The sequence below is a fragment of the Barbus barbus genome (assembly GCF_936440315.1).
Source record: "Barbus barbus genome assembly, chromosome: 1".
Lineage (NCBI taxonomy): Eukaryota > Metazoa > Chordata > Actinopteri > Cypriniformes > Cyprinidae > Barbus > Barbus barbus.
The window spans coordinates 6929412-6950539 of record NC_136729.1 but is presented as its reverse complement, the minus strand read 5'-3'; the positions used below and the strand labels follow the sequence as shown (position 1 = coordinate 6950539).

Here is a 21128-nt window from a genome sequence, read left to right as displayed (position 1 = left end):
CTATGTCAAGTACACTTCGTCTATTCAACGTGACTCAGCAGAGAAAGCACCATCCACAGAACAATACCCTATGGGTCCCATTACTTTAACTAATTCCTAATGTTCTGGGAACGTTTTGTGCAACCAACGTTGTAAAGGTTTTTTTTTTTTTTTTTTTTTTTTTGTGACAACCTAATAAAAACATTGTCTAACGAGAGTTTTTTGATGGACAAAACTGAATAATCATATTTTCCACACACAACAGTTCAGATGCAAAAGCAAAAAAAATTAAGGCAACCCAGCTTCAGCAGATTTTTGAGTTCTCTCAACTTATCTTTTGTAGAAGATTCTCAACTTTTTGTTGTATAAACTTAAAACAAGTTGAGAAAACTCAAAAATCTGCTGAAGCTGGTTGCCTTAAAATTTTAAGCTGGCTCAACTTTTTTTTTATTACAGTGTAGTATATTTTCATGTGGAAAGGCTCCCCTTGAACACTCCTTTTAGTATTATTTTGTCGTTGTTATAATCTAATAACAATTTTGTCTTAACATTTTATTTTTTGTAACTATAAATTAGCTAACGTTTCCAGAACACAGACTATTTTGATAGACTACATTGTATAAAATATTACTTTTTTTCTTCTTCTTTCATTTCTAATATCCTCTGACATTACTTTAAGATTTCATGGCTCATAAATATAAGTCAGGGTTATGTAAAAGATCATTTTCAGCACTTGAAAGGCACGTATTGTCATAAGAAGCATGAATTAAGGTATAATCGGTTTGCCAACCACTTAAATGATTTGTACCTTTAAACAACTATGCACCGTAACACTAATGGCAAGATTTTGCAGCAGTATTACCAGTCTTATGAGGTATTAACATTAATAGCATAAACACATAATGCCAGTAAAAAAACACTAGGGAGGCTGCATACTTGGCTAAATTGAGTCACTAGAGCTTACTAGTGTGACATGTAAAACTTTATTGAATGAATGCAGTGAATACACAAACATAAATTAAACCACTTGCAACTTCCACTCTCTAATAAATGAGCTATGAGGAAAATGTAAATCAGTCTGCAATGAAGTGCAAAAAAACTGTTAAACCAGAGACCGCAGTCGCAAACCTAATTTGTATATTTGAAATGACTTATAAACCTTAATTTGATGAAGCATATACAGTAATTGATAATATAATATAAAAAAAGATAAGGTTTTCTTAAGTAAATAATGTAATTTTCTTTTTTACAAACGCTATTGAAAAGACTAAATAAAAAATTGGCAATGGTTTTAACATGCAAGCTTTGTTCAATCACCAGAAATGCACAGGCACCCGAGTCCTCTCAGCATGTGAGAACTAAAACCCATTTATTAATGCAAATTAAATGACTAATTATATAAATATTTCAAGGTATACATACCACAGTATTTTATAGTAAATAAATTTGAGAGGTAAAATGAAACAAAGGGACCAAATAAATTTGCGTATAGGTTTCATTGTAGCATGCACAATTCAAGGTTTCAAGGGAAAGAGGGTAAAAAAAAAAAAAAAAAAATCTTTGCAATCTTCAACTCAAATCTTCTTGATTTTCTCCCCAACGATAAGCGGGTTTTCCTTTCTTATTTTCTCAGCTGCATCAGCCTTGTAGTCGAAGCTGCAGTTGTGAACATCTGAATATCGGTGGATGCTGCAAAACAAGTGTCCGCACCGGCAGTCGAAGCCTGTCATATAAAAACAAAAGCTAAATTAGCACAATATACTCCAGATTTATAAAATAAGTATACACAAATATTACACACACATATAATTAGCATATTGTGATAAAGTTCATTATTTTCTGTAATGTACTGATAAACATTAGACTTTCATATATTTTAGATTCATTACAACACAACTGAAGTAGTTCAAGCCTTTTATTGTTTTAATATTGATGATTTTGGCATACAGCTCATGAAAACCCCAAATTCCTATCTCAAAAAATTAGCATATTTCATCCGACCAATAAAAGAAGTGTTTTTAATACAAAAAAGAGTCAACCTTCAAATAATTATGTTCAGTTATGCACTCAATACTTGGTCGGGAATCCTTTTGCAGAAATGACTGCTTCAATGCGGCGTGGCATGGAGGCAATCAGCCTGTGGCACTGCTGAGGTGTTATGGAGGCCCAGGATGCTTCGATAGCGGCCTTAAGCTCATCCAGAGTGTTGGGTCTTGCGTCTCTCAACTTTCTCTTCACAATATCCCACAGATTCTCTATGGGGTTCAGGTCAGGAGAGTTGGCAGGCCAATTGAGCACAGTAATACCATGGTCAGTAAACCATTTACCAGTGGTTTTGGCACTGTGAGCAGGTGCCAGGTCGTGCTGAAAAATGAAATCATCTCCATAAAGCTTTTCAGCAGATGGAAGCATGAAGTGCTCCAAAATCTCCTGATAGCTAGCTGCATTGACCCTGCCCTTGATAAAACACAGTGGACCAACACCAGCAGCTGACATGGCACCCCAGACCATCACCGACTGTGGGTACTTGACACTGGACTTCAGGCATTTTGGCATTTCCCTCTCCCCAGTCTTCCTCCAGACTCTGGCACCTTGATTTCCGAATGACATGCAAAATTTGCTTTCATCCGAAAAAAGTACTTTGGACCACTGAGCAACAGTCCAATGCTGCTTCTCTGTTCAAAAGTGGCTTGACCTGGGGAATGCGGCACCTGTAGCCCATTTCCTGCACACGCCTGTACACGGTGGCTCTGGATGTTTCTACTCCAGACTCAGTCCACTGCTTCCGCAGGTCCCCCAAGGTCTGGAATCGGTCCTTCTCCACAATCTTCCTCAGGGTCCGGTCACCTCTTCTCGTTGTGCTGCGTTTTCTGCCACACTTTTTCCTTCCCACAGACTTCCCACTGAGGTGCCTTGATACAGCACTCTGGGAACAGCCTATTCGTTCAGAAATGTCTTTCTGTGTCTTACCCTCTTGCTTGAGGGTGTCAATGATGGCCTTCTGGACAGCAGTCAGGTCGGCAGTCTTACCCATGATTGCGGTTTTGAGTAATGAACCAGGCTGGGAGTTTTTAAAAGCCTCAGGAATCTTTTGCAGGTGTTTAGAGTTAATTAGTTGATTCAGATGATTAGGTTAATAGCTCGTTTAGAGAACCTTTTCATGATATGCTAATTTTTTGAGATAGGAATTTTGGGTTTTCATGAGCTGTATGCCAAAATCATCAATATTAAAACAATAAAAGGCTTGAACTACTTCAGTTGTGTTGTAATGAATCTAAAATATATGAAAGTCTAATGTTTATCAGTACATTACAGAAAATAATGAACTTTATCACAATATGCTAATTTTTTGAAAAGGACCTGTATATATATATATATATATATATATCAAAATAATAGGAGTGTGTTTTTAAACTCGAGTAAAACTCAAAATCCTTATAATAACTTTTACTTCAATGCACACAGATGCATTGGGAACATTGCGCATTCTATTCGAAATCAAAATATGAAGAAAAATTTAACAAATTTGTCATTACTTTACAGAAAGTAAAAAAAGGGAATATTAGGCTGTTCAAAAAAAATAGCAGTGTCTGCATTTTTCTTTACCATGTCAAACATTTACTGAAAAATGCTTGAAGATTTAGCTTTCTTGTGAATGACTGAACTAACATTTAGTTGTACAGCCACGGTTTCTGAGAACTGCTTCACATCTGTGTTGCATGGAGTCTGGCACCCGTGAACAGGTATTCCAGCCCAGGACGATTGCACTATACCACAATTCATTTACATTTATGCATTTAGCAGACACTTTTATCCAAAGCGACTTACATTGCATTCAAGTTACAGTTTTTACATTTTATCAGCTCTTCAGCTCTTGCTTTCCCTGGGAATCGAACCCATGACCTTGGCGTTGCTAGCGCCATGCTCTACTATTTGATCTACAGGAAAGTACAGGCAAGAGGAAAATTCCTCTGCATTTCTTGGTTTTGCCTCAGAAACAGCATCTTTGATGTCACCCCACAAGTTTTCTATTGGATTAAGGTCTGGAGATCGGGCTGGCCACTCCATAACGTTAATCTTGTTGGCCTGGAACCAAGATGCTGCTCGCTTACTGGTGTGTTTGGGGTTGTTGTCTTGTTGAAACACCCATTTCAAGGGCATTTCCTCTTCGACACTAGGCAACATAACCTCTAAGTATTTTAATGTACTCAAACTGATCCATGATCCTTGGAATGCGATAAATAGGCCCAACACGTAGTATGAGAAACATCCCCATATCATGATGCTAGCTTCACTGTCTTCACAGTGCACTGTGGCTTAAATTCAGTGTTTGGGGGTCGTTTGACAAACTGTCTGGGGCCCCTAGACCCAAAAAGAACAATCTTGCTTCATTAGTACACACAATATTGCGCCATTTTTCTTTAGGCCAGTCAGTGTGTTCTTTGGCAAATTGTAACCTCTTCATATGTCTCGATAGCTTGGCTTCACATAGGCGTCTTCTAATTGATACAGTGCTCACAGGTAACTTTAGACTTTCTTTGATCGTCCTGGACCTGATCATTGGCTGAGTCTTTGCCATTTTGGCTATTCTTCGATCCATTTGAATGTTATTTTTTTTTTTTTTTTCTTCCACATCTTTCTGGTTTTGCTTGCCATTTTAAAGCATTTGATATCATTTTAGCTGAGCAGCCTATCGTTTTCTGCACTTCTTTATACGTTTTCCCTCTAATCAACTTTTTAATCAAAGTACGCTATTCTTTTGAATGTCTGGAACGACACATTTTACTCAGATTTTCAGAGAAAAATGCACAGTACAACATTTGCTGCCTTCGTCCTTAAATAAGGGCCACTTGTGAATGATTTACCTCTCTAATTAAACTCCACACTGCTATTATTTTGAACATGCCCTTTTCAATCAATGACTCAATTACACAGAATCAACAGCATGCATGTCATGTCTGTTGGTTTTCTATTACTCTACCAAACCTACTAGTAAAGTATTTGCCATGTAGAAATATAATTTCTACCAAAAACAGTGATTGATCTGGTTAGTGATGTTGGACTGCTATTATTTTGAACACATACATATATATATATATATATATATATATTTCAAGTTCAAGTTCAAGTTGAGCTTTATTGTCATTCCGCTACATGTGGGGACATACAGTGGAATGAAATGTCGTGTCTCGCAGGACCACGGTGCTACATAAATACAGACATACAACAATGAAGTAAAAAACACTATAAACCTATACACAACTAACCTACTGACATATTTAACTATAAGTATACTATAAGTATTTACCCTATACAAACTAAAAGAATAAAGGATAAAAAAATACAACTATACGAATGCTTCACATAAATATTACCCTATACAAACTAAAAAATAAAAGATAAAAAATACAAACTATACGAATGCTTCACAAATACCGCACATGTGCAAAGAGAGACATTTGAGTCAGCAGCTGGTTGGGGAACAGTGCGGGATGATTTGTAGTGCATGAGCATGTAAACATACATATTGCTGAGTCTTTTGTGAGATTGTGCACACGCAGCAGTGCAAGTGTCCATAGTGCACATAGTGTAAAGTGTAAGTGTCCATAGTGTAAAGTGTCCATAGTGTAAAGTGTCCATAGTGCACATAGAGGAGAGTGTGTTACTACAGGTGGTTTGTACAGGCCCACTCACCTGTGTGTAGCACACTTGAATTGCACAAAAAAAAAAAAAAAAAAAATTAAGTTCCATACAGTTTTTTTCTTTGGTGTGGTAAGGTTTGGGGTGGGGGTGGTCCATGTTCAGGAGGTAGGGGTTTGCATGGGGTTTCAGAGGGGGGTGGGGTGGTTTGAGTTCAGGGCTCTCACAGCCTGGGGGAAAAAGCTGTTGAGCAGTCTGGCGGAGCGGGCTCTGATGCTCCGGTATCGTCTTCCTGATGGTAGGAGCTGGAAGAGACTGTGGGAGGGATGGGTGGAGTCCTTCACGATGCTGTTGGTTTTGCTGGAGCATCGTGTAAGGAAGATGTCCAGGATGGAGGGGAGAGGGGCACCGATGATCTTTGCAGCTGTGTTCACTGTCCGCTGGAGGGTCTTGCGGTCAGCAGCACTGCAGTTCCCGTACCAGACAGTGATGCAGCTGGTCAGCACACTCTCAATGGTGCCTCTGTAGAATGTGGTGAGGATGGGTGGAGGGAGACTTGCTCTTTTCAGCCGGCGGAGAAAGTGTAGGCGCTGTTGTGCCTTTTTGGAGAGTGACATGGTGTTGGTGGTCCAGGTGAGATCCTCTGTGATGTGCACCCCCAGGAATTTAGTGCTGCTGACTCTCTCCACAGTCGAGCTGTCGATGGTCAGTGGGGGGTGGTCAACGGAGTTTCTCTTGAAGTCCATCACAACCTCCTTTGTCTTCTCCACATTGAGGGACAGATTGTTTGTGCCACACCATTCAGCCAGCTGTGCCACTTCCTCTCTGTAGTGCGTTTCATCGTTGTTGCTGATGAGACCTACCACTGTTGTGTCATCAGCAAACTTGATGATGTGGTTGGAGCTGAACTTGGCAGTGCAGTCGTGGGTCAGCAGTGTGAAGAGCAGCGGGCTAAGCACACAGCCTTGTGGGGCACCTGTGCTCAGTGTTGTAGTGCTCGAGGTGTTGTTGCCGACATGGACTGACTGAGGTCTTCCAGTTAGAAAGTCCAGGATCCAGTTACAAAGGGAATTGTTAAGGCCCAGCAGGTTTATCTTATTTATGAGCTGTTGTGGGACTATTGTGTTGAATGCCGAGCTGAAGTCAATGAACAGCATTCTAACATAGGAGTCTTTATTTTCTAGGTGGGTAAGAGCCAGGTGGAGGGTGGAGGAAATTGCATCGTCCGTAGAGCGGTTTGGACGGTATGCAAACTGGAGCGGGTCGAGTGTGTTGGGGAGGCTGGTTTTGATGTTATGCATGACTAGCCTCTCAAAGCACTTCATCATGATTGGAGTCAGTGCTATGGGACGGAAGTCATTGAGACAGGACACAGGTGATTTCTTTGGTACCGGTATGATTGTTGTGGATTTGAAACACGTGGGGACGACTGCCTGGCTCAGCGAGGTGTTGAAGATATCTGTTAGGACATCTGTCAGCTGTGCAGCACAGTCTCTCAGAACACGGCCAGGTATGTTGTCAGGACCCGCAGCCTTGCGTGGGTTAATCCTAGATAGGGTCTTCCTTACGTCGGCTGGAGACAGACAGAGCGCCCGGTCGTTGGAAGGTGTGGGCAGTTTTTGTGCAGGTGTGTCATTCTGCATTTCAAACCGTGAATAAAAGTGGTTGAGTGCATCGGGGAGGGATGTGTCCTCATCACAGGCCTGTGGCGGGGGCTTGTAGTCAGTGATGGTCTGAATGGCTTGCCACAGGCTCCGTGTGTCTCTGCTGTCTGTGAAGTGGTTGTTGATTTTTTGGGCATATGACCGTTTTGCTTTTTTGATGCCACAGGACAGATTGGCTCTTGCTGTTTTGAGGGCTGCTTTATCCCCTGATCTGAATGCTTCATCTCTGGTCTTTAGCAGTGTCTTACCAGACAGTGATGAATCTCTGTCCGCTCGGAAGTTGGATAGCCCGTGCAGTTGAATGGCGGAGTCCGGGATGTTGTCGTTTAGCCATGTTTCGGTGAAAACAAACACGCAACAGTCCCTTGCCTCATGCTGTGTAGATCGACTGAGTTGAATTAAGTCCAGTTTGTTTTCCAGAGAGCGAGCGTTTGAGAGCATGAGTGTTGGAAGAGCCGGTCTTGAGGGGTTAGCTCTTAGCCTAGCTCGTATACCTCCGCGCTTACCGCGCTTCCGTCCTCTCTCACACCGCTTGCGACGCTGCCTTGTGCGGGTAGCGTCAGTAGGCGAGGCCGCGGTCTCGAGGTCCGGCTCCAGCAGTAAACAAAGGCCTCGTAGCTTCTCAGTAGCCGCCGGCGAGAGTTGATGCTCGTATGCGTTGCTGATATTCAGAAGACTTTGGCGATCATAGATGAATTCTGGGGTGATTTCCTTAAGAGTTAGCGGTAAACTTACACTAATTTGGAGACGAACAGACGACATTAAACGACATAAAAGCACCGTCTTTGGGACCCGGGGTGAAAATAACGCATTAGAATTATTAATGCATTTAACGCACTTGCCTCATTCATTCAACGTAGTTAGAATGTCCCTAAAATTTAAGATATGGGGCAAAAATGCCCCTGTATGAGTTTTTGTCTCATATTTACATCATATAGTTAAGCAGTATCACACAAACAATAAGTGAAATATCACACGAGTGCAAATGTGATACTAATCTTCTAAACCGGTTCAATAAATAAGAAGTTAATATTGTGTTATTTTAGACAAGGTTGTCTGTTTTGCTCAACGTTGCCAATGAAAATTTAAAGACAAAGCAGAACTGTCAGGCTGATGATACACGGGGCAACTTAAGCAATTTTGCTGGGCACTTTCTCACTGAGAATGGGTAACAAATTTCTATCTGGATACTTTAGATCGGTTTTGGGCCCCGTGTCTCACCTGGTTGCCTGTTGACGGCAACATTGCTCAGAAAGTTGCCCCGTGTATCATCAGCCTTAGTCTCCGAGCAACACACAGCGGCATTTTATTTCTTAATCCACGTTTTGAACAAATTGGGTGCACCATTAGGCGTGTTGGATTTGAAGCAGCACTGCAGACCGATCGGTGTGTGACAAAAAAAAAAAAAAAAAAAAAAACACACCGATCGGTCTGATGGTGATGATCCGCTGGAACAAGCCTAATGTTTCAATGGACCATTCATAAAGAGCCATTTATTTCACTCCTGAATGAATCAGCCATTTGAACGAATCAAATGAATGAATAAATGACTTGATGACTTAACCATCAAGACATTTACCACCACCTACTGGCAGTTTTAGTTTCTTACCTCGAGTAGGCCTATCATTTCATTAAATAAATAATTTCATATTTCCATAGTAATAATAATTATTAAAGGTATAGTTCACCCACCCAAAAATGAAAATTGTCATTTACTCACCCTCATGGTCCAAAAGAGTATATGTAACGCATTATGTTGAATCAAACAAAACATTTCTTGCTGAAGCTACTTTTTATCTCTCTCTCAATGTATTGCTTGGTTTTGCATACCAGTGAGCCCGACTTTCTTGCGGCAAGTGAAGCAGCGGTTCTTCTTGGGTCTGGATTGCTCTGGTACATCTGAGGTTTGCGCTGAGACATCGGAGGCTAAGAGTTTAATACAGGTGTCAAATAGTTAGAAATGCTGCTATCATTCTGTATATCAAAAATTCTTGGTCGGCATCCGGTTTGAGCCTAAAATTTTTCCTCAGATATTATTGATCAAAACATTCTGAAGAAAATGAACTTTCTGATGCTGATACTCACCAGACACTCTTTCTGTCGGTTGACAAGTTTCATCAAGCTTCCTCTTCCCTCTCGATATGCAATCCTCCGCTGATGATTTACCTGCCTTGGACTCCTGGATGTTCCTCGCCAATTTACTGCAAGACACTTCGTCAATACAAGCAAACACAGTCAATTTTATCATTATTTTAAACCAGCAATTGTGCATTACTCATTAACTAGGCTGTTGCACTTTGGAGAGTTAACACTTTTGTTAATTAACCAAGTAGAAAAAAATTGAAATGGTTATTGAAAGAGATACATACACACACACACACAAGACCGTTCAAAAGTTTGGGATCAGTAAGATTTGTAACTTTTTTGTTTAAAGATGTCGCTTATGCTTACCAAGCCTGCATTCATTTAAGCAAAAATACACGAAAATCAGTAATATCATGAAATATTATTACAATTTAAAATAATGGTTTTCTAACCATGGTTTTAATATCCATCTTGTTTTTCAACGTGGAAGTAAGCCCTTTTCTGTGAATGTGTGAGACTTCCGGTTCATTAGTCGCTATAGGGAAATAACGAGAAGAATGACAACATGCAGTAAACAGTAAAACTGTTTGCACTACAAACCAGTGTGTTCATAATTAAGATAATACATTAAAATAATATGGTAAGACACACCAATTAGCAATTTCAAGCAGCAAAATGAGCAGTTTTGTACAGCTAAAAATAGCTGGAAGCAGATGACACCGGAAGCCAGACACATTAATTTCACAAATGGCCGCACTTACTCTTATGGGAAAAATAAGGTGGATGGATAATTGAAAATATAATTTATTCCTGTGATGCAAAGCTGAATTTCCAGCATCATTACTCCAGTCTTCAGAGTCACATGATCCTTCAGAAATCATTCTAATATACTGATTTATTATAAGTGTTGGAAACAGTTGTGCTACTTAGTATTTTTTGGGATCTGCGATACTTCTTTCAGGATTCTTTAAGGAATAAAAAGTTCAAAAGAACACTTTGTAAAGATTAAATTGTTACAAAAGATTTCTGTTTTGAGCAATCACAAATGTCAAAATCAAAATATGTAATACAGTATACATGCAAAATATTTCTATAAATTACTAAACATTTCTAAAAACAAACTGCTTTTGCCTGCAAGCTAATGCTAGTTGATTAAAGCTCATTACTGAGAGAAAATAAAGCAATATGACTAAACCTGTGCTTGGTTTTCAATCAACATTTGTTATTCAATAACCTTTATCATTAAAGGTGGGGTAAGCGATTTCAGGAAGCCAATGTTGATATTTGAAATCACCAAAACAAACACGCCCCTACCCCAAAAGGGTCTCGCCCCTATTTTGATAGCTCTGCCCCACACATACGTAGCCTACACAACGATTAGTTCTGTGAAAAAGCAAAACCAATGTTACACCGTGTCTACACCAGACGTGAGCGTCGCGAAAAATAAAGTCATTATAATCAGTGATGCTGTCTACACTGGATGCTGCGCGGCTCGACACGACAAATCCCCGACAGAGAACTGCTGCCTCACCTATCGAAAAGAACCAAAGATCGCGTCCGATCGCAGGCCTTTTGCTCCTTGAGTTCTGTCCAGCGCTGGAAAGCTGATCCCATATTTACACGGGTCCTACTTCTTGCCTTAGCGTTCCACAGACGTTTTCCTCTCGTTTTTTATCCACCATCTCTATCTTTCGGTCGCTCGGCACAGCTGTGCACTGAACGCGCTCTCCTCCACATCACGAGTAGACACATGCCTTACTGGTGATTGGCTACAAGTTTGTTTTGGTACTCTGCCCCGACTCAGTTTTCTAAAGCGTTTTTGAAAAAATACATACCCCACCTTTAATCTCTATCTTATAAACAATTCTACCTAAATAACAAACAAGAGCCTTATGATCAGTAAAATCAGTAGACATACTAATGTAAGCCAGTTAAGCCATGGAAAAAGAAGAAAACAGGGCTTTAATCAAATATAACAAGTGAACTTTGAGCACTTATTGGCCTGCTCTCAAAGAAAACAATCAGAGGCATTTGGAAGATGATGTCTGGCTGTTTCTATGGAGTTTGACAGAGTGTTTGTCTCTTTTTGTGTCATGGTAATCTGCTCAGTGTCTGGTTTTGGAGCAGGGGATGTCATAATAAATGGGTCAAAGTGAAAAAGGGAACATACCTGGTGTTTTCAGGCCTGATTGAGCTGCTGCTGAAGCACCTTCTTTATGTGTAACTGCTGCTGCTGCTGCTGGTGTTGGCGTTGTAAAACACTGACTGAAGAGGATGATGAGAGAACATTATACAAGTGAAAAAGCATACCAGTTGTGTAAAACTTAGAAGTGGGTGTTATAAACCTTATATCACAGTACGAGTAATTTTTTTCACAGCTGGAAAGTAAATGAGAAATTGTTCATATATTTAACAACCATGCTGTAATGCCTATTTACGGATAAACCTACAGATTAAATACACTACAAAACAGTGAATTAACCATAAAAAAAAAAATTTAAAAAAACTTTTTTTTTTTCTTTTTTTACACAAATAAAATCTTTTTTTTTTTTTTTAATTGGGTTTATTTCAGCTAGCTCCCAAGGCAACATTTCTCATTTTTATTTGGTTTAACAAAGTACTAAAATAACTAAAAGTGAAATTAAATAAACAATTTAAAAATAAGAAAAATAATAATAATTTTACCAAAACCATCTAAAATGAAAATTAAAACCTAAAAATAAATCTAATTCAAAAACTACAGTAGTACCCCACCGATTTAAAAAATAAATACTTATTGGAACTTGGATGAAAAATAAACTATTCATAAATTAAGTCTGCCATCAGCACAAAAACAGCTTGACATTATGTAATATGCAATACCTGAGTTTAACACAAAAGAACAACAGTAGACCTGCCCACTGATAGTCATACAAATATTTCTATTGTTACATAAATGGCAGTGCACAACCTTTTTTTGACCTTTTGAAATAAGAGTTGCACAAACAAACTACATCCTTTGCAATTGAAATGACTTAAGCAACTTATGAGAAATGATGAAAGGGTGGTAGAGAGGAAGATGTTGTACCCGTTTTGTTCATGCTGTGATGTCGATGGTACAGTCATAGATTCTCCTTTACTGCTAAGGCTGGAAGACACTGCAGGCAATGAAAGAGCAGGAAACCCAAAATGTCAACACTTCAATTTTAAGCTCTCCTTATTCTTCAGAATAAGTTCAGAAGTTGATCAAAGTAACAGAAAATGTGAGGGTTGGTTTGTTTTAGACGTGGGGGGGAAGGGGGAGTTTAGGATCAGCAAAGCTATTTTTTGAAAGATTATCATTTCAAATAAATGCTATTCTTTTGAACTTTATTCAGTAAAAAAAAAAAAAAAAAAAAAAAAAAAAAAAAAAAAAAAAAAAAAGCGCTGTCGAACGATTAAATCACAATCCAAAATAAAAGTTTTAGTTTACACAATATTATGCGTACTATTAGTGCGTACTGTGTATATTTATTATGTACATATGCACACACATGCATGTACATATTTTGAAAATATTCTCATTTACATGCATATATGTATATTCATATAATTTATATTTATAAATAGATTTAATATATAAACAACATTTTTCTTAAATATATACATGTGTGTGTGTATTTTTATATGCATAATAAATATACACAGCACACACATTATCTAAACAAAACAAAAACTTATTTTAAATGCGATTAATCGCGATTAATCGTTTGACAGCACAAAAATTTATTTAAAAAAAATGTACCAGGGTTTCCACAAAAATATAACGCATCACAACTGTTTTCAACATTAATAATAATAAGGGATTCTTGAGTATCAAATATATATATATAAAAATAAAAAAAGTTATCTTAAACAGTAATAATAATAATAATTTCACACAATTACAAATTTTACTGTATTTTTGATCAAATAAATGCAGCCTTGATGAGCACAAGAGACTTCTTTCAAAAATATTACAAACATTTACCGAACTCAAACTTCTGAAATGTAGCATGAAATCGAGCAACAATTAAACCACCAATATCTTGCCATTATTGACCATTTCCACTTTCTTAAAACATAATTCTGATCTTATCATGAATGATTCATAATAAGCATTAGGGCTTCCACTAACGACTATTTTTATTTCGATTAATCTAAACGATTAAACAAAAACAAAACTATTTTAAGAATATTTTATTAAACCAAATGAAATCCAAATTTCTATGAAATCCTTTTAAAGCAAAAGTAAAGTGCAACAGAGTGCAAGAAGCAAGTGTCCATCTCACAGTCCAAATCACTGAAATCAAAGTTCAGTATTATAGTGTAAGAATGACAACATATCCACGTGTTCTAGTCTAATAATAATAAAATTATAATCAAAAAACACTTTTTAAAAGGAGTTTTTACCAGAATTTATTTAGGCGAAAAGTGTAAATGTGTTTAATGGAACCATTAAAATAGAATCCAGAAAATAATGGAAAACAGAATTTGGTAAAGATAAAACTGTAAAACTCTAAAAATAATTAGACAGGCTTTTTGATTAATAAAATTTAATTTAACCATTAAAACAGAGTATAGAAAAATTAAAATGGAAAAAAATGAATTTGGAAATAAAACATTTTTTGTGGTAATAAAAATAGATGCAAGAGAACAATAGCTTTTAAAATGACTTAAAAAATAAATATATAAAAAAAAAAATAGCAATGATGCGATAATTAGTTCAAATGAAGCATCAAAAGCATGAAATCACATGGTTTTATTGAACAAAACTGTTCAAATACATGTACTATAAACAATAGAGCTAATGTAGATTACGCATAACAAAGGCCTGCAGGGGGCACCAACGGCCTGACGATTGTTTTTACACATTACTGCGCGATCTAATCCTTGTTTAATATTGAGCACCATTTAATTCAAATGTCCACTTAATCGTTGATATTTGGCCATTTCTTTCGGACAGAAATGCTATAGCCACTGTAATTAAATGAATATGTGGACATCAAACCGTGTAAACTCAGAGTGAGGGTTTGAGCTTTTATTTTGAAATCGTGATGTATTCTCCTGTGTTTGTGTAGATTTATAAATTATTTACCTTACAAATCTGATGAAATGGCACATGTTGCGTTCCCAGATAAATATAATTAAATCGCATATAATTATTTAAATAAATCATAACGTTTGTGAGTTCACAACTCTGCTTAATTATGATTTTTAAATGGGTTTAATATATCATGCAGCCTTGGAAAATAGTCTAATAATGTGTTTTATGGATTCTCGTCTGTGAAATGTGCCACTTCCAGTATTTGGCCGGTTAGTCGACGCGAGCAAAATGAAGTCGACAATTTTTTTTTTTTTTTTTTTTTTAAATCGACTAGATCGACGAATCGCGACAGCCGTAATAAGCATACAGGTGCTGGTCATAAAATTAGAATATCATGAAAAAGTTGATTTATTTCAGTAATACCATTCAAAAAGTGAAACTTGTATATTAGATTCATTCATTACACACAGACTGATATATTTCAAATGTTTATTTCCTTTAATTTTGATGATTATAACTGACAACAAATGAAAGTCCCAAATTCAGTATCTCAGAAAATTAGAATATTGTGAAAATGTTCAATATTGAAGACCCCTGGTGCCACACTCTAATCAGCTAATTAACTCAAAACACCTGCAAAAGCCTTTAAATGGTCTCTCAGTCTAGTTCTGTAGGCTACACAATCATGGGGAAGACTGCGGACTTGACAGTTGTCCAAAAGACGACCATTGACACCTTGCACAAGGAGGGCAAGACACAAAAGGTCATTGCTAAAGAGGCTGGCTGTTCACAGAGCTCTGTGTCCAAGCACATTAATAGAGAGGCGAAGGGAAGGACAAGATGTGGTAGAAAAAAAGTGTACAAGCAATAGGGATAACCGCACCCTGGAGAGGATTGTGAAACAAAACCCATTCAAAAATGTGGGGGAGATTCACAAAGAGTGGACTGCAGCTGGAGTCAGTGCTTCAAGAACCACCACGCACAGACGTATGCAAGACATGGGTTTCAGCTGTCGCATTCCTTGTGTCAAGCCACTCTTGAACGAGACAGCGTCAGAAGCGTCTTGACTGGACTGCTGCTGAGTGGTCCAAAGTTATGTTCTCTGATGAAAGTAAATTTTGCATTTCCTTTGGAAATCAAGGTCCCAGAGTCTGGAGGAAGAGAGGAGAGGCACATAATCCACGTTGCTTGAGGTCCAGTGTAAAGTTTCCACAGTCATTGATGGTTTGGGGTGCCATGTCATCTGCTGGTGTTGGTCCATTGTGTTTTCTGAGGTCCAAGGTCAACGCAGCCGTCTACCAGGAAGTTTTAGAGCACTTCATGCTTCCTGCTGCTGACCAACTTTATGGAGATGCAGATTTCATTTTCCAACAGGACTTGGCACCTGCACACACTGCCAAAACTACCAATACCTGGTTTAAAGACCATGGTATCCCTGTTCTTGATTGGCCAGCAAACTCGCCTGACCTTAACCCCATAGAAAACCTATGGGGTATTGTGAAGAGGAAGATGCAATATGCCAGACCCAACAATTCAGAAGAGCTGAAGGCCACTATCAGAGCAACATGGGCTCTCATAACACCTGAGCAGTGCCACAGACTGATCGACTCCATGCCACGCCGCATTGCTGCAGTAATCCAGGCCAAAGGAGCCCCAACTAAATATTGAGTGCTGTACATGCTCATACTTTTCATGTTCATACTTTTCAGTTGGCCAACATTTCTAAAAATCTTTTTTTGCATTGGTCTTAATTGATATTCAAATTTTCTGAGATACTGAATTTGGGACTTTCATTAGTTGTCAGTTATAATCATCAAAATTAAAGGAAATAAACATTTGAAATATATCAGTCTGTGTGTAATGAATTAATCTAATATACAAGTTTCACTTTTTGAATGGTATTACTGAAATAAATCAACTTTTTCACGATATTCTAATTTTATGACCAGCACCTGTATTTCAAAAGTTTGTCTTTACAGTCCATCATGAAAACGTAATAACTTCCTCCACCTTTGAAAAGACCTTCCTTTTAAAATCACAACCCCCTCTTACTTTTGAAACCCATTTGCAAAGCTAACTCACAAATGTTCTATGAATCTATGCACAGAATTTTGGGTTGACATTAAAAACCAATCAATGCCATCTCCTGATGTGATCAAATACCGTTAAATTCTGATGGTAAAATAGTACTTGCCAACACAGAAGAGTTGGAAATGGGTCTTTCTGCGATACATCTGACTGACCTGGATCGCTGGACCTGCCGCTGTTGTTCTGTCGCTGTAAGGAGTCTTTGTAGCACACCGAGCACATGCCGTTATTACGCGGGTTCCCGTAAAACCCACAACCATTGGAACAGAGCACTCGTGTCTGATTGGTCTCCTGAGCCATATCCCTCTCCTGTGGACAGAACAGAGAGAGATCGCCATTAAAAAATTTAGAGGCTAAATAACAGACGTAAAAGCATGCATTTTCACCTTAAAAGAGCTCTGAGTCTACGATCTGTGCTTTGAGTGTACGGCTGAATTAGGCTTTGTGCAGATGTTTGAGTGATTAAGACACTTATCTGATCTTCCTCTGACATGTTCTAACTGTCTCTCTGGACCTGTCTGTAAGGGTCTGTCTCTCTCACACTACCTGTGCGGCTGTCTCACATTCATACTGTAAAAGAAGTGTCCTCGCTGTGCTGAAAGATGGGAGAAAAGGCCAATTCCAATTTGAAAAATAAAAAAAATACAGACAGACAATATGGATGATGGATAGTTGGAATGACAGACAGACAGAACAATAGAAATATAGAATGCTGGATATAGACAGACAGAAAGATGGAATGACAGACAAATATATATGATATACGGATAGATGGAGCTAAGATAAAATGATGCATAGATGGAATGACAGACAGACAGACAAGACATATTACAAATTAATGAGAAATGCTATTTACTTTGTAATTTTATTCAAATTATAGCGTGATTTCAATTATGTTCTTAAATATAAAGAGTTCAGTCATGAAACTCTAGATGGCGCAAGCTGATTGGTTCATGCTGGACATGCAGCCAATGAACTTAATGCCTTGCATTTATATGGCTGGCTAGTATTCACTTGAGATTCTTGCAGCACGCTTTCAGAGTTCTCTGAAGCCCTCCACCTTCCCCAGGTCCACCTGTATAAGTCTGCTGCGGGTTATTTTATATGCTATTGTGCAGCAGCAGTACGTCTTAAATACTCATGGCACCGTATCGCCATATGCATTGGCAGTAGCAAGTTCCTGTACTTGCTTGCAGCAGCAGCAATAATCTACAACTACAGCGATAACCAACAGCAGCAGCAATTCAGCAGCAGTGTAGCAGATCTATTCCACCAAGACCAAATACATTAACATTGTCATATCCATCACCATGCTAAACTTTTCAGAGAGTTGTCATGATTGAAATACATTTTCTGCATTTCACCCATCTAAGTGCACACACAGTGAGTAGTGAACACACATAAAGCAGTGGGCAGCCTTTTTTGCTGTGGGGAGCAACTGGGGGGTTAGGTTTGCTCAAGGGCACCCAAGTCATAGGTTTTGAGGGTGGAAGTGAGCACTGTTCATTCACTCACTCCACCTACATTTCCTACTGATACCCAAACCTGCCACCTTCGGGTTACAAGTCCAACTCTCTAACCATTAGGCCACCACTGCCCCGACAGCAGGAAAAATATAGCAAGAAAAAATAGTCACTACTGCTTCCATGTTGACTTTATCATTACATAAACACTTCAAAGAGAGACTCCAAACATAATGCTTCACCATGGCAGTGTTCTCGGTCAATGTTCAAGCCAAACAGCAGCTTTAAATCAACTTTCAAACAGGTTTAAATGGCCCAAGAGCTGATGAGAAAGAAGTGCGTAATTCTGATGTGAATGTTAAAAACTCAATCGAAGTTTCTTCAGAACATAGCCTACTTATCAAAAAGGATGTGCACACAAACCTACACTGTCTGGCTAATGTGCAGTAAGTCGCTGTGCTCACATGTGTTGCCCTGTGACAGGCCCTGCACTGGATCAGATACAGAACAGCTCAGATAAAGACACTCAGTGATCCTGTTGCTCTTGTTGGAGAGATACTGAGGACACTGGCCAAGAAAGACCAAGAACATATGCTACAAGCCTATAACACAATGACCATTACAGAACACCTTCACAAATACCACCACAGGTACCAAAGTACCAAAGATAATTTAAAAAATAACACCTGGGAAATAATGAAAATAACTGGAAATGATGCACCTTAATTTTGGTATATTTGGTAAATGAAACAAAACTATTTCAAAGCATTAGAGTCAATTTAAGCATCACAACATTATTAAATACGAATTATTACTTGTTTTGAAATCTGCTGAAGTCTGTTTGAATTAAAAAGGTAGGTGTGATTGTAATTTTAGGAAAGCACTTCTAGAAATGCTGTCCTTAAAGAGTCTTACATTTGAGATAAATCCCCAAGTTGATGGTTTCCTACATTGAGAAAAACATAATATATATTGCCAGGAATCAAAAGTAGTTAAATACAGCAGAGAACTGCACAATCAACATATAGATATCATAAACAAAGGAAAGTATGCAGAATACTGCATCATAATTGCTACTGCTCAAGCTTTAGGTTCGATATGAACAAACTGCTAAGCTTAAGTATTAAACTTTGGGGTGTAACTTGTCCCACATTTTAAACGATGAGGCTTTACAGAGGGAATGGGGAAGGTGATCCAATCACATCAAATTAAAGGAATGGCCAAATTTCTTTGTAATTGGATTATTCAAACATTCAGAAGTGGTCAGAAGCAAATGTGACTACATAACAATAGGTTTGAATTGTATGCACGATATATATTTACTGTTATTATTTTGATCTTTTCACCTCATATACCAGATTTTTTATAATAAAAAATAAATAAAAAAATGCTCTGCAATACAAATGGCTACTTTTTCCCATTTGTTGTATTATTAGCTTCCAGAATCTAAAACCATTTGGAAACGGAAAGACTGTAGTAAAAGCACTGAAGTGCTTTATATGGCTTTGCTGTTAGGGTTGACAGTGTCATTAACTTATGGGGAAAATACAATCACAATGGGATAAAGATAAAGAAGTGCTTGTGAGGTAGAAGTGTTAACAGTTCCCTTAATAAATAACCAGATCACATCTTCACACAATACAAATACTCTAGTAGTCTTTTAAAGCTAACATCAATGACATGGCACTATTTATGGGGTCACTGTTTAGGACAAAGAAATAGAAGTAAAGTACACCTACACTCCTCTTAAAATGAGTTTGTTTTATTATCAATTAAACCGACTGACTATAACTAGAACTTACAGCAGTTGGATCCTAGCACTAAGATAATTAGGTTTCCACGGTAACTTGCACTATTTACATTGTCCTTTGTTTAAGTAATCATAACAACAATGGCAACATTGACTAAAAGCAGATCTCATCGTAATATGTCGCCTATATAGCCATACATTTGCCTTCCTTACCTGGTTAATGGTTTATAGTGAGCACCTCTCTGTTTATCTTGTGCGTAACGTCGCTAGCTGTTTAAATGAAAGCTGGACATCGCAAAACACATCGAGTAATAATAGAACGGGTTACGTACACGCCCACTGAAGCGCTATTGGTCGCGTCCTGCAAGCCACGCCCACGTACACCAAGAACTGATTCATTTTCACGAGTCGGCTCATTTGAACAGTTCGTTTCAAAATAACCTCTGATGTGTGCATCAACCGTTACTGTGAACCGATTCACTTATCAACTGAAGATTTGACTCTAAAGAACAATTCACTTCTAAATCAGGTCTATTTTTTTTTTTAACACGTGTTAAAATAAAAGAAAGACGAATCAGGTTTGATTTTGCGATCATTTATTAATTATTTGCAGCGACTGCTATCAAATTCGTTCAAATGTATTAACATCACATACTTCCCCAAAGACATAAACTGTAGTTTTAACAGCCGGCATATGTTTTTCTATCTAACGTTAGTAGACTTACACACGCTGTAAACTAAAGAGCAATATAGTAATTCACCACTGTTTACTTTTCTAGCTCCCTTAATTATCTCGCTATTAGCTTGCTAACAGCTAACTTACTCGTCTTCCAAACTAACGGCTATTTACACATAAATAATTGTGAGGTGAGCTTTTGCAACGCGACCAGATACACCAGGTTTCGTTCATGTCAAGTTAGCTAACGGATCACAAACAGCTGTTTCACTGATAACACCCGCATATAAACTCACCTCCGCACTCCTGGCGACTAATGTCTCGATGTCGCTGGATTAGAAGAGTTTGTTTTATGGTCTTGCACTATTATTATAATGTTTGTGAAGTGTGTTCGGCGTTAGCCAGCTTCCCTTCCCCCATCGAGTAACATTTGACGCTCGCTCCAGCCCCCACTTTAACCTCCCCGATGACAAATCATCGCTTTACATATTCATTTTCATATTTTTACGACATACATATAGAGGAACTTTGTTTTTGGACTGGTTGTTAAAAAAAAATTAAAATAAAAAATATTTAATTGAGACTTTATTTTTTCCATATTTGCAGGAAGTGCACTAAAACATCAGTCAGTAAGGTTTTTCGAGCTGTATAAATTAAAATATTTTTTATGATCACTATTGTGGAATTAAATGTGTCATCTAATGATTCTTGTTATAAATATGTCTGACAAGATTTATTA

General features: G+C 38.0%; 1 protein-coding gene across 17 annotated transcripts; it reads right to left on the bottom strand.

Moving 5' to 3' along the window:
- Positions 1-913: 913 nt before the first annotated feature.
- LOC306887535 (AN1-type zinc finger protein 6-like) lies at positions 914-20860 on the bottom strand. Of its 17 annotated transcripts, none has more exons than XM_079445346.1 (9): positions 20686-20814; positions 18879-18909; positions 16972-17095; positions 16656-16809; positions 12436-12505; positions 11539-11633; positions 9369-9494; positions 9114-9209; positions 914-1702 (listed from the first exon to the last, which is right to left on the bottom strand). In XM_079445346.1, exons 4-9 carry the CDS (start codon positions 16798-16800, stop codon positions 1554-1556), a joined length of 681 nt encoding a protein of 226 aa, XP_079301472.1. In that variant the 5' UTR covers positions 16801-16809; positions 16972-17095; positions 18879-18909; positions 20686-20814; the 3' UTR covers positions 914-1553. The 17 variants fall into 17 exon arrangements, with proteins under 17 accessions (XP_079301472.1, XP_079301479.1, XP_079301478.1 ...); XM_079445353.1 differs by lacking the exon at positions 16972-17095 and adding an exon at positions 9821-9903 and having other exon boundaries at positions 20686-20810; XM_079445352.1 differs by lacking the exons at positions 18879-18909; positions 20686-20814 and adding exons at positions 9821-9903; positions 19927-20030.
- Between the last annotated feature and the right edge of the window lie 268 nt (positions 20861-21128).

Coding starts and splice junctions, on each gene's coding strand:
- LOC306887535 (XM_079445341.1), bottom strand. Junction 12,506..16,606: donor TTTCCAACTCTTCTGTGTTG/GCAAGTACTATT, acceptor CATTGCCTGCAG/TGTCTTCCAGCCTTAGCAGT. Junction 1,703..9,113: donor CAAGAAAGTCGGGCTCACTG/GTATGCAAAACC, acceptor TTTATATGACAG/GCTTCGACTGCCGGTGCGGA.